Source organism: Nerophis ophidion, linkage group LG04 (genome assembly GCF_033978795.1).
Source record: "Nerophis ophidion isolate RoL-2023_Sa linkage group LG04, RoL_Noph_v1.0, whole genome shotgun sequence".
NCBI classification, from domain to species: Eukaryota; Metazoa; Chordata; class Actinopteri; order Syngnathiformes; family Syngnathidae; genus Nerophis; species Nerophis ophidion.
This window is the reverse complement of record NC_084614.1, coordinates 44,452,172-44,465,288: the sequence shown is the minus strand read 5'-3', so window position 1 is coordinate 44,465,288 and position 13,117 is coordinate 44,452,172. Positions and strand designations below refer to the sequence as shown.

Sequence of the window (13,117 nt, the reverse complement as noted above, 5' to 3'; positions counted from 1 at the left end):
GGCAACGGTGAAGTGTGTCAATATGTCTTCACTTCTCTTTTTTCCCAGTGTAGGAGGCATATTGTATTCATGTCTTGTATTGAGTCTTGCTTTTTCGGGTGAAAAATCAAAACAAACACGCTAGTACTGATTGAATACCCTTTGTGCTTTTCAACCCACCCGTCTCCCTCACGCAACTATGATTGGATATTTTGTCCCATTCGTAAAGAAGAAATACAATATGAGTGGTTTTTGTCTCTGTCCACATTTGTTTCTCATTTTAATTCGGTGACTAAATTGTCAAATAATTGGGTTATTGTTTTAGTCAACATGATTTTGTTCTCATTTGTTATCATCCTTATTTCCTCAAGGGAACATAGGTTGTTGACAATAACGAAGAAGACATTTTTTAGTCAACAAAATTAATAAAATCAACACTGCTTTAACTGACCAGTTTCTCCAACTAAGAGTCCAACTGAAGCCCCACCTCCATCTATGCATGGAGGAAGAGGAAGGACACACACACAGCTCTGCAGCGCGCAAAGAGTGATCAGTAACACTTCCGCGTCAATCACTTGTCCATTTGGTCATGGTTATGGTTTAAGCTTATTTCTAACATGCTATACAGATGTGCAAACATGTTACTAATTTGATCAACTCTGGTCTGATTTATTTTCGGAGCAAAATACAAATTAAAGGTTTAAAATCTATTCGCAAGTTTGCTCCTTTCTTATTTTAATATTCGCACAACCTATTTTTAGTCGCAAATGCGAGTAAATTGCTTGCACTGTATACCCCTGCTCACGCCAACCTCATACTTCAGGTACTAACATTTATATAGGCTGTGGACGTCTATTGATTTATTAAAGCGATCATTTTACCACCTATTTCTGTCGCAATGTGTTCCTGTGATTTCAGCACATGCTTAGACAGTTGGGCTGACTGTTGAAGCCACAGGTGGATGTGACACAATGGCAGCGGAGACCGGGGAGAAATGTCCTGACTTCTGTGTTGTCATAATAATTTGAGTTATCAAACAAGAGTCAGTCTTTTTTTATCCTTTTTACATTTGTTTGCATGTGTAAATATAAAAGATTGCAAACCCACTATCACATCTTGTTCACATGAAATTAAAATGTGGCAGTGAGCAGTCTACTGTACACGCACATGTTGTAAATTATCCACATTTTATTTATATTGGGGGTAATCCAAGTCACCCACCTCTGCTAAAGTTTTACATATCATTGCAGCGACTATCTTTTCAAATGGGGTGCGACACTACATTATTTCCAGTCCACCTGTCTGTTTTGGCCACGCACATATCCATCTTCTTTGTCACCTTTTTCCTGATGCCAAAACATTTATTTTTAATTTCAGCTGTGTTTTTTGGAGCACACAACATCCTCACAATTTTGATCGCATGAATATGAGAAACAAGAACCTCCTGAGCCCTACTGAATCATGTTTAGGCAGAGCGTGCAGATCTCAGGCATGGCTAATTTCAATATGATTTGTCTATTTGTAAGGGGGCGTTGTCTGGGCATGCCAACCCATGCAAACTCCTGTGATCAATTTCAAGTTCATTGTGATGTAAAATTAGAAACGTGCTTTGAATTGTGCGTGCGCACATTACAATACATCTGATTTTTTTCTTGTGCATGTTGTTTTCTGGATTTGAACATACCGTATGTCTTAATTTGTAGAAAATCTACTCAAATCTTATTACGTGAGGCCTATAATGCGGTAATGCTCGGTTGGTAGAGTGACCGAGCCAGCAACTTGAGAGTTCCAGGTTCGATCCTCGCTCCCGCCATCCTAGTCACTGCCGTTGTGTCCTTGGGCAAGACACTTTACCCACCTGCTCCCAGTGCCACCCACACTGGTTTAAAAATGTAACTTAGATATTGGGTTTCACTATGTAAAGCGCTTTGAGTCACTAGAGAAAAGCGCTATATAAATATATTCACAAAATCACAATGTTGTGCATCGTCTCATGTCCTTACAGCCAGGTGTAGGCGCTGTTATGCCAGTTGCAACTTCTCCAACAGTACATTTAGTTTGTTTAGAAGTAAACCAGTGTGATAAACTATCCTACGCATGGTTTGTATTAAAGGGGAACTGCATTTTTTTCTGAAATTGTGCCTATTGCTAACAATCTTTATGAGATACAAGAACACATATTTTTGTTAGTTTTGCATTCTAATTTTGGAATTATCGGCTCGTTCTAGGTGTCTGGCAATGCAACTAAGGGAGCAATCCATTCTGTCTCTAAATCACACTAGAAAAAGTATCTACAAACCACAAACAATACTTAATTCACATTCTGTATAATACCCAAGCTGTAGGGACATTTTTATTGTAAGAGCAAAGAGATGTACCATTTTTCTACCATAGTAACATATCGCCTTGCAACATACTATGGCAATAGTCGTGAGTTAGTTTCTGCATCAACAGCTGACTAGCTTTTGAGTTTGTACTTCACAATATGATAGGACACCAATCACAATACGATAGGACACCAATCTGTACTGACTAAAAGCATGAACAATCATATTACAGTATCTGTAAAGTGAAGTGAAGTGAATTATATTTATATCACGCTTTTCTCAAGTGACTCAAAGCGCTTTTCATAGTGAAACCCAATATCTAAGTTACATTTAAACCAGTGTGGGTGGCACTGGGGGTATGTGGGTAAAGTGTCTTGCCGAAGGACGCAACAGGAGTGACTAGGATGGTGGAGGCGGGAATCGAACCTGCAACCCTCAAGTTGCTGGCACTGCCACTCTACCAACCGAGCTATGCCGGAGTATTAGCCCACATTTCATAATTTGTTTGTTGTCTTGCTCGACAGTGTTTGTAGTTGTATCAACAAGCATGGTGTGCTGAATGTATGATAATCAATATTATAGTGACTGACTCGATGAACATTAGTCTGTTTTGTCCAGCTGGCCGGGGATGTTGTTTTTCCAGTTGATTTTGAGTATGAACTCCATTTCTGTCAGCATATCTTGGCTCCAAGTTCCACATTTTCACCATCAAGTCACGCCGGTCCTGACTCTCTCGACTTCCGTCTGCTTCAACTTTTCACCCTACCCTCTGTTCGTGCTCGATTAGCTTCTATAACCAGCAGTACATCCTCCGTATTTGATTTGGGGAAAATGGCCTAGAAATCAAATCTCCTGATTTTTTTCCCACCTAATTTTTAAAGAAAGCATTGAATACAAATGACGAAGATAATTTAAAACAAGTTTTTCTTTTATTTGATAAAAACTTGTTGTTTGAAATGATACTACATACACTGCATCATACTCTTAGCATATTTAAATGTGTAATATGTTGTTCTTTTTAGACTTGATATAAATTGTACTTTTTATGGAGTGATATTGAGAGAAATACATTAAGAGGTTACTTAAGGAATCAATCCTTCAGTAGAATAATTTTGTTAACAAAAACATAGCATTGCACATTGCATGCAAATAAATAATGATCTCCAACATTGAGATTAATAAAGTGAAAGCTTAAAACCTCTGTCTTGAATAAATTACTTTTATTAATAAAAGCATTATTATACGTTGTACGCTAAACAATAATCAAGTCAAACATGGAGAAAACTATATAATAGTTTTAGCAAGTGAATAAAGGCAGGCTTTTTCATTCACACATCTTGGCGGTGTGCAGAGCGACTGTTTGAGTGATTGCTCCAAGCGTTGTGCTTCTTTGTATTCTTACACGGTGTAAATGATTCTCATCGGTCGCGGGGGCAGCAGCCTAAGCAGAAAAACCCAGACTTCCCTCTCCCCAGCCACTTTGTCCAGCTCTTCCAGGGGGATCCCGAGGCGTTCCCAGGCCAGCCGGGAGAGATAGTCTTCCCAACGTGTCCTGGCTCTTTCCTGTGGCCTCCTGCCGGTCGGACGTGCCCTAAACACCTCCCTAGAGAGGCGTTCGGGTGGCATCCTGAGCAGATGCCCGAACCACCTCATCTGGCTCCTCTCGATGTGGAGGAGCAGCAGCTTTAATCTGAGTTCCTCCCGCATGACAGAGCTTTTCACCCTATCTCTAAGGGAGATCCCCGCCACCCGGCGGAGGAAACTAATTTCGGCTGCTGGTACCCGTGATGGGAATGTAGAACGGCAGGTAAATTGAGAGCTTTGCCTTCCGGCTCAGCTCTTTCTTCACCACAACGGATCGATACAGCGTCCGCATTACTAAAGAGGCCACACCGATCGACTTGTTGACCTCACGATCCACTCTTCCCTCACTCGTCAACAAGACTCCTAGGTACTTGAACTCCTCCACTTGGGGCAAGATCTCCTCCCCAACCAGGAGATGGCACCCCACCCTTTCCTGGGCAAGAACCATGGACTCGGACTTGGAGGTGCTGATTCTCATACCAGTCGCTTCACACTGCTGTGAACCGATCCAGTGAGAGCTGAAGATCCTGGGCAGTTGAAGCCATCAGGACCACATCATCTGTAAAAGCAGAGAACTAATCCTGCAGCCTGCAATTTTTTTGCCCCTTGGAAAATCACATTGATTAGATATAAATGTAACAAAATGATTAAAATTCCAAAATAAAATTAGTTCATGTGACGGCATAATTAAGTGCCGGCTAATTAATCAATTGTTAATTCTAAGCATTCACACAACTTTTTCAGCCTATTTCAACCATTAGACCATCAAAACAGTAATCTTAACCAGGGCAATAAAGCTAGTTATGTTCTAAACCGGAAATATTCCGGTATATTCCTGTAATCACGTTTTTTTCACAACTTTGGGCAAAATAAATGGTAGTCCTTCCAGCATTTTTAGTTATAGTTACCATTTCTCCCCCGAAACCTAACTTTGATTGGAAGTAAATATTCACGCTATCAGGAAATATATTTGATATGGTAAAACATTGATTTAGTCCAAAATTATTCACAAATGCAGTACTATTGCAGCAAAACGCCCACAGCGACATACACAATAATACCGACATCCCCTGTTAGCTGGCTTGACTATTTAAGGTATTGTATTTTATTCAGGGATGTCTTTATTTCACATCTCAATCTTAATTATGGTTTCAACTTTTTTCCCCCTAAAACTAAGCTTGTTTGCAAGAAAATATATCCATGCAGCCATATTCTATTAAGAAAAACATATTTATTTATCCCACAAATTAGCTAAAAACCTAGTACTGTTGCTGCCTTAACAACATTAGGAGCCAAAGTTGGACACTGGATTGACAGCTCGGAAGTTTAACTCCGTAGATAGCATGCTTGTCTTTCATGCCATAAGACAAAGGTTCAAGTCCCCTGTAGAACAAAAGTCTGGACTAAACCAGACGGGTTACAACACATGGTAATTTTTTTAGCTAATTTTGCCTCAGTACATCTCAAAGTCACATAGTTTATTCCATACATACATTTAACATTTCAGTATTCATACTATGTTTCAGTACAGTTTCCGAACTTCAACATTTAAACTATTGCAAGGTTAAACGGTTTCTACCATTCAATCTTTATTCCATTAGCCTTTCAGTTGCATTGGAACATTCACACCCAATTTCTGTAAAAGTTTCTTCATATAGTTTAATACGCAAGCTTACGCAATCACATTAACCATGGCAATTATTTTTTAGATTACTTTGTGAACAAAATTAAGTGAAGTTTAATTACTACCTTGATCACTCAGCTAAATGTTTTCTGTTCAGATTTCACTAGACATTGACAATTCTTAAGCACCTAAAATACCCTATTCTATGTAGTTTACGAGACATAAAATGAAAAACTAATCCAGAAGTTTCACATGGCTCGGTTTTATCTTACACTCCGTATCAAGTGTCACTGTCAAAGGAGTTTGTGTTTTTGTTTTTCTGATGTTAATCGGCTTCATGGGTTGAGTGCACAGCCATAGTCATAACTTCCTGCAGATCCCCTCATGACACAGCTTTTTGATATCTCCCCTGCAATGGAAAAGGAAAGTTGTCATGGTTAGTGAAAACGTGTTTTCTGAAGTTACTTGCCAAGCGATGAAACTACTGCAGATGTGCTAAGAAAGTTCATAGGGTGTGCGATTGGGTCTAATCGGCAAAGATCAAAGGAACGATAAGGGGGCACATTTGCGTGGAAAGGGGAGAGGAGATAACTGTTCTCACCTGGGGGAAAAAGCAGGATCAGATTTCACATTGACAATCAAATCAACACATCAAGCCCTGATGTTCTAATTCACCATCTTCATCCTTTGTCTCAAGCAAATTAAATGCATATCCATAACATAGATACACATAAGAACTAACTTGAACAAAATACATACCTAAGCAAAAGCGGAAATTGATATTTCATCACAACATCCTGTTTCGGTTTCTATTTAAGACGACCAAATTTTCGGCCAATCACTTGTCAATAGTGCGCAAATGATAGGCTGTATGAATATGAACATGAATATATATTTAGATTTTGAAGGAATAGCGATTTTTAAAGGACTGGAATTGAAGCTGTGGCACATTTGCTTACATGTGAGTTAAAAAATAAAGCTCCCAGACATCCACGCTGATGTTCGTGTCTCCTCTATCTAACAGCCATGAAAAGATTACAACCCTACCAAGTATCAGAATAAGACATACTTTATTAATCCCCGGATGTATATAGTTGTAAATGATTACACTATATACATCCATTCATACATTATATTACTTTGATTTATTTTCACTTGAAAAAAAACCCACTCATTTTTAAGGGGTTGCGACTTTTATTTAATTTTGTAGTAGTAGCGACTTCCTCCCGATCAACTTCCTTTGTTTTCACTTCATCAAAGTGCTCATGCAAGTGACATCGAGGCCACATTAGGGCCACATTGGGGCCAGTGCACGTTTACAATGGAGTCTGATGAAAAACACATTTTACTTGCAGTGTAAACAGTCAAGTGGAAAAAAATCAGATCTCAAAAAGATCCGATTTGAGCAAGTTTGGCTTGCAGTGTAAACATGGTCAAAGTTACTATAAATTAATGGGAAGTAGGATTATTATTACCGTTGTCAGGAGGAAGCAGTGAGGGGGGCTTTCTGCCGGAGAGCACTGGTGAAAGCTGCACCCCAGCGTTGTGGGCATAGTCCAATTTCCAGGGTCGATGGCTGGCCTTGGCTTGTCCGAAGTGCAGTAGAACAAACAGCATTGTAAGTGTCCTATGACGGGCTGCTTGTCTCCCATCTTAGAACATCCTCCCAACACACCTGCTGTACACGGGTGGCATCGAATACTCAAATCGCCTTTTTTCAAAGGAGGTAAAAAGGGGGGTTCAATGTCGGACGATTGGACTACAAGGTTAATAGTCGAATCAGACTCCTGGATAGAATTATAACCGACTATTTTAAAACTCCAGTCAATTGTCCAGTATAGACACGTTTTAGGCTGTAACTACTTTTGTTTTGTTGTTTGTCTTTCAACACCTGGATTTAAGTGCTAAACCAAGAACAGCACTTCCTTTGAGTAACATTTTGGACCAAACAGTGCAACATATGGTCGTTATTGTTCGGTATATTACACATCCGATTTTTGTACTGAAAGTCCTGATGGAGTGCAGAAGGGCAGAAGTTACATTCCTTAGTGGATTTAGAAACAGGGTACAATAGTGCCGAGATGGGGTGACAGAAGTATGTTAGAGTTGTGCAGGAAGTGTATGGGGGTAACTGTGAGGTGTGCTGTAGGTGTCACAGGTAAAATAGGTTTGGACTGTGTATTGTTTGCTCAGGTGATTGAAAAAGAGGTCAGACAGGAGGCTCCATGAAAAAACAGATGGCATTGACTGACAGACGACAGTGAGGACCCACAGCAGGTGGAAGAAAACCTGGAGATGCGGAGGTATAAAAGATGGTCAAAGCAATAAAAAAAACATGAGGATTAAAGGTGTAAAGGTGAGGAATGTTGAGTTAAAGTACTTAGGGTGAACTGTTCAGAGCAAAGGAGAAGTAAAGCAGTAAGAATGGAGTCAGTAGAGAAGAGTATCAGAAGTCCATGACATTTAAGTATCAGCATATGGCAGCTCTGAACTACAGACAGGTGGCAGTGAAAATGCTTTGTTATGTTAGTAGTGACAAGGAGATCAGAGAAACAGCCAATGTTAGATTCCTGGGAGACGGTCAGAAAGGCCAGACTGAGATGGTTTGGCTAGTTGAGAAGAAGGGGTCGTAATTATATCAGTAAAATGTTGCTAGAGATAGGCCTGTCAGGGGGGACAACAAGGGGAAGATTTCAAGGTTGTAGTAAGAAAATACAATGGATGTGGGAGGAGCGACAGAGGAAGATGCAAAGGACAGGGCAAAACAGAAACGAGTGATCGGCTACGGTGTTCCCTCATCAGGCAAAGGAAGATTAAGTATATTTGGATTGATGACAAATTATAATTTGTGTCTTTTGTATTTTAGCCTGTTTAAAGAAAAAACTAAACATTTCAGCACAGCAAATCAACAAATAACTGCGGTTTAACATTGATACAATCCAGAAATCAACCACTAACTGTAAAACTGTTACCATCAAGGTAATACGGTTATTAATTCTTTCAGTTTTACAATAGTTGATATTTTTTGTTGCTGATACACTGACCTTGATTGATGTTTTATATATTTGTCTTGCCACAGGCTTCATACAGCCCAGAGAGCCATCAAACAGACCCAGGTAACGGTACAGAAGATTGGCAAGGAGATTGAGGGGAAACTAAGAACAACAGCGACATGCACAGTGCGGGTGAGAACAGTCACATGGCAACAATGAATTTGATCCCCGCAACTTAATGACTTATTTTCAGTAGCCCTCAATGTTTTCAGTGACACAAATAGTCTATTGTGTATTTGTGTATTTATATATGTGTGTATATACAGTCGTGGTCAAAAGTTTACATACACTTGTAAAGTATATATATATATATATATATATATATATATATATATATATATATATATATATATATATATATATATATATATATATATATATATATATATATATATACACACACACACACACACAAACAGCGAGTTCCACAAGTATTTACACACCCTGCAATTTTGCAAGTTCTCTCACTTAGAAATTAGGTAGAGGTCTGAAATGTTCATCATAGATGTATTTCTACTGTTAGAGACATTATCTAAAAAGAAAAATCCGGAAATCACATTGTATGATTTTTAAATATTTATTTGTATGTTACTGGGATTCATAAGTATTTGCACACATGAGAATCACCAAGAATTATGACTCTCAAAGAGCTGTCAGTCTACCTTAAAAAAAACTCCACCTTCACTCCACAAGTAGTCATCCACCCACCACCCCTTTTGAGCTCTTAAAGTCACCTGTGCAGCCCACAGTCAGTCAAGGTCAAAGAGCCCAGAGATAAAATTGTAGAGCACCACAAAGCTGTAAAAGGCTATGGGACAATTGGGAAGCAGCTTGGTGAGAATAGATCCACTGTTGCAGCAATTTTTAGAACATGGACAAGGCTAAACATGACCGTTAATCTACCTCGGACTGAGGCTCCATGTAAGATCTCTCCTCGTGGGGCGTCACTCATGATAAGAAAAGTGAGGAATCAGCCCAGAACTACACGGCAGGAGCTGGTGGATGACCTGAAGAGAGCTGGGACCACTGTTTCCAAGGCTACTATCAGTATAGTGGTTTAAAATCATGCATTGCACAGAAGGTTCCTTCGCTTAAGTCATCTCATGTCCAGGCCCGTCTGAAGTTTGCCAATGGCCATCTGGATGATCCAAAGGAGTCATGGGAGAAGTCATGTGCTCAAATGACACCAAAATATAACTTTTTGTTATAAACTCCACTCATTAGGTTTGGAGAAAAAAGAAGGATGAGTATCACCATCCCTCCAGTGAAGCATGGGTGACAACTTCATGCTTTGGGGGTGCTTTTCAGCAAAGAGGGACAGGACGACTGCACTGTATTAAGGAGAATATGAACTGGGCCATGTATTGAGAGATTTTGGCCAAAAACCTCCTTCCCTGAGTCCGAGCATTGAAGATGGGTTGTGGCTGGGTCTTCCAACATTACAATGATCCTAAGCACACAGCCAGGATAACCAAGGAAGTGGCTCCATACGAAGCACATCAAGGTCCTGGAGTGGCCTAGCCAGTCTCCAGACCTAAATCCTATAGAAAATTTTTGGAGGGAGCTGAAACTTTGTGTTGCTTAGCGACAGCCCCGAAACCTGACAGATCTAGAGAAGATTTGTGTGGAGGAGTAGGCCAAAATCTATGTTGCTGTTTATGAAAACCTGATGAATAACTATAGGAAACCTTTGACCTCTGTAATTGCATTCTGCACTAAATATTAACAATGATGTTTTCATGTGTGCAAATACTTATGAACCCCAGTAACATACAAATAAATCATAAAAAAAATCATAAAATGTGATTTCCGGATTTTTCTTTTTCGATTATGTGTCTAACAGTGGAAATACATCTATGATGAATATTTCAGCCCTTTCCCTAATTTGTAAGTGGGAGAACTGTCAAAATTGCAGCATGTGCAAATACTTGTGGACCTCACTGCATATACACACACACACACACACACACGCACACACACACACACACACACACACACACACACACACACACACACACACACACACACGCTCACACACACACACACACACACACACACGAGGCCAGTAATTGCTGTGATCATCAATAGTGTGCTCAATGGCTTTTTTTACTAAGACGCATTCACTGACTTGTGTTGTGCTAAAAGCTCAACAGGATTAAAGAGCTAAAATCATCCTAAAGGGAAATGTAAGTTCACACGTTATAACCAGTTATGGTTTCTTATTGCTTTTTGAGCCTTTATGGCTCAACTGAGAGGTAGGATAGGAGAATATTATGTCTGTCAAACTGATCCATTGTTTGTTTCCCCTCATGTTGTATCTACAAAGCGAACGCGGGAAGGCATATCTAACATTTTTGGAATTGGCATCCACACACCTGTGAAAACTGAGCTCAGATCCCTGATTTGGCGCTGTGTTTATTGTAAACAAAGACTTCATAAGCATCCATTTTCTGCTGCTGGTCTGAGTGCCTCAAGGTGTTTACATCCTCCGGGTTGTCTTTCCTTTCCGAGGAACATTCTTTTACCTGACCTGCCAAAATATGTTAGTTGGTGAACAAATGAACATACAAATGTGTATGGGTATCCACTGTCTTCCCAACTAACACATTTTGCTTTGGTGGAGCTCTGTATTCTAGTTAGGGTTGATATTATTCACATATCTGATAATGGTGTCAAAGGTATACTTCTACAATGGTGCCTGTGCTTTAATAAGATAAAAACCTTTCCCAAAATGTTGTCCAAAAACAATGTGTTTTTCTTGCTACTAAATTTTGTGACCTGCAAGATTAACAGAATAGTAATTGAATAGTAAATTAAATACATCAACAAGGCAAGGCCGGTTTATCTATAGAGCACAATTGTACGCAAGGCATTTCCAAGTGATTTACAGATGACTACAATTACAAGAAGGCAAATTAAATTATAAATAACTAGAAAATAACGCAAGAGCACAGGGTTTTGCCAAGGCTCTTTCTTCCAATAGTTAAAAAAAAAAAAAAGTCCTAATTTTAGATGGGAATTTGGATCAGTCCAAAAATGTAATGACTTGTTCCTTATCCCAGTTCGGACATTTCATAAATTTTTTGTGAAAATCCGCCCGTAACTTTTTAGTTATTTTGCTGATTGACCGGCCTACGGCAACAATTAATTAACCTTGTGGCGGATATAAATATAAACTAATGATAAAAATAATTGTGAATTAATTGGATTAAACTTAAATTATTCTTTCAGTTGTCTAATGCACAGCTTAAAATGTGTTTTAGCCTCGATTTGCCAGATGTATAAATTTATTACCTACAATTATTAATTAATGCTGACAAACACGACGTTATGAGAAAACATTAACTGGGATGTTATCCCCGTGATAATCGAAGGTACACTTTGTATCGATAACACAGTGTCACCATGTCGAGATATCGTGATCGTGAGATTTACTAGTCATGGTTCAAATTCATGAGATAATGTTGCAGATTTTAAACAAACAGCTTGTTTTCTATACACAAACACTGAAGCATCTGATTCTGACAATCTTCACCCTGGTATAAGTTTTCCAAAAGCAATTTATTTTTTTTATTTTTTTTTAAATCGATGAGGTGGCGACTTGTCCAGGGTGTACTGAATGCAGCTGAGATAGGCTCTAGCACCCCCTGCGACCCCGAACGGTACAATCGGTAGAAAATGGATGGATGGATGTTTACATGTGGAAGAATTGTGACAGCACATTGTAAGATACGCTTTTTATCAGAAATCGTCACTTGTGTAGACAAAGTCTAAAGGCTTTGTGTGTAAATTCAAGCTGTTGCTTTCCACCATACTTTCCGCTGGCTTTTAAATAAGGAACTTTTCACGCTTATTAAAGCAGCTGGACACAATAGTTCTGCTGAGCTGCACCACATCATGGAGGCTTCATTCTTTTGGCACAAAGATTGCTTTCAAAATCTTGTCTCTAATATTTCCTGCTCACTGAAACATTCTTTAAAGCCCCTTTTCAGCACTCACATCAGCTAATAAATCACATAATCCTTGTTTTCTACCTTTCTGTAAAAGCCCACCAGCTTGGAGTTAGTGGAGCATTGTGCAGCTCTTCTTTGGCTTTCCCCCTCTTGGCCTTTTATATGAGTGCAAGTACGAGCATCACTTCTGAGAGAGTCTTAGATCAAAGCAGTGCAGAGCGAGGGCCACCAACCTCAGCGTATTACCCTTTTACCCTGTCACCCACGCTGCCATTCATCTCCTGGGTTACAACATGCTTCCCCCACGCCTGCTGTGTGTTTACTCAGCTGACTTATTACTGTTTGATGTTCAGTAGGAACACCAGCCAGGCTGCTGGGTTACTGTCTCTCCGGTGGGTTACATTTGTGTCCAAGCCAGATGTGTTTAATATGGAGAACAGTATTTTATCCACCATTACATATTATATATTAGATACATACATGAAGTTCATTCCTGCCACAGACAGCATTGTAACACCAAGGTTCACCATCATACTGGACAAAGCAAAGGAGAGATGGCACATACCCAAACAGTACTGAGAATTAAGGTCTAATCAG

General features: G+C 39.4%; 1 protein-coding gene across 5 annotated transcripts in view; it reads left to right on the top strand.

The window, feature by feature from the left end:
* uvrag (UV radiation resistance associated gene) overlaps positions 1-13,117 on the top strand; it is a 207,908-nt gene that overhangs the window by 66,242 nt on the left and 128,549 nt on the right. For all 5 annotated transcript variants that reach the window (XM_061898145.1, XM_061898144.1, XM_061898146.1 and 2 more), the window contains one exon: positions 8,594-8,699. In XM_061898145.1, the coding sequence (XP_061754129.1) occupies positions 8,594-8,699 (106 nt within the window). The remainder of the gene's footprint in view (positions 1-8,593; positions 8,700-13,117) is intronic.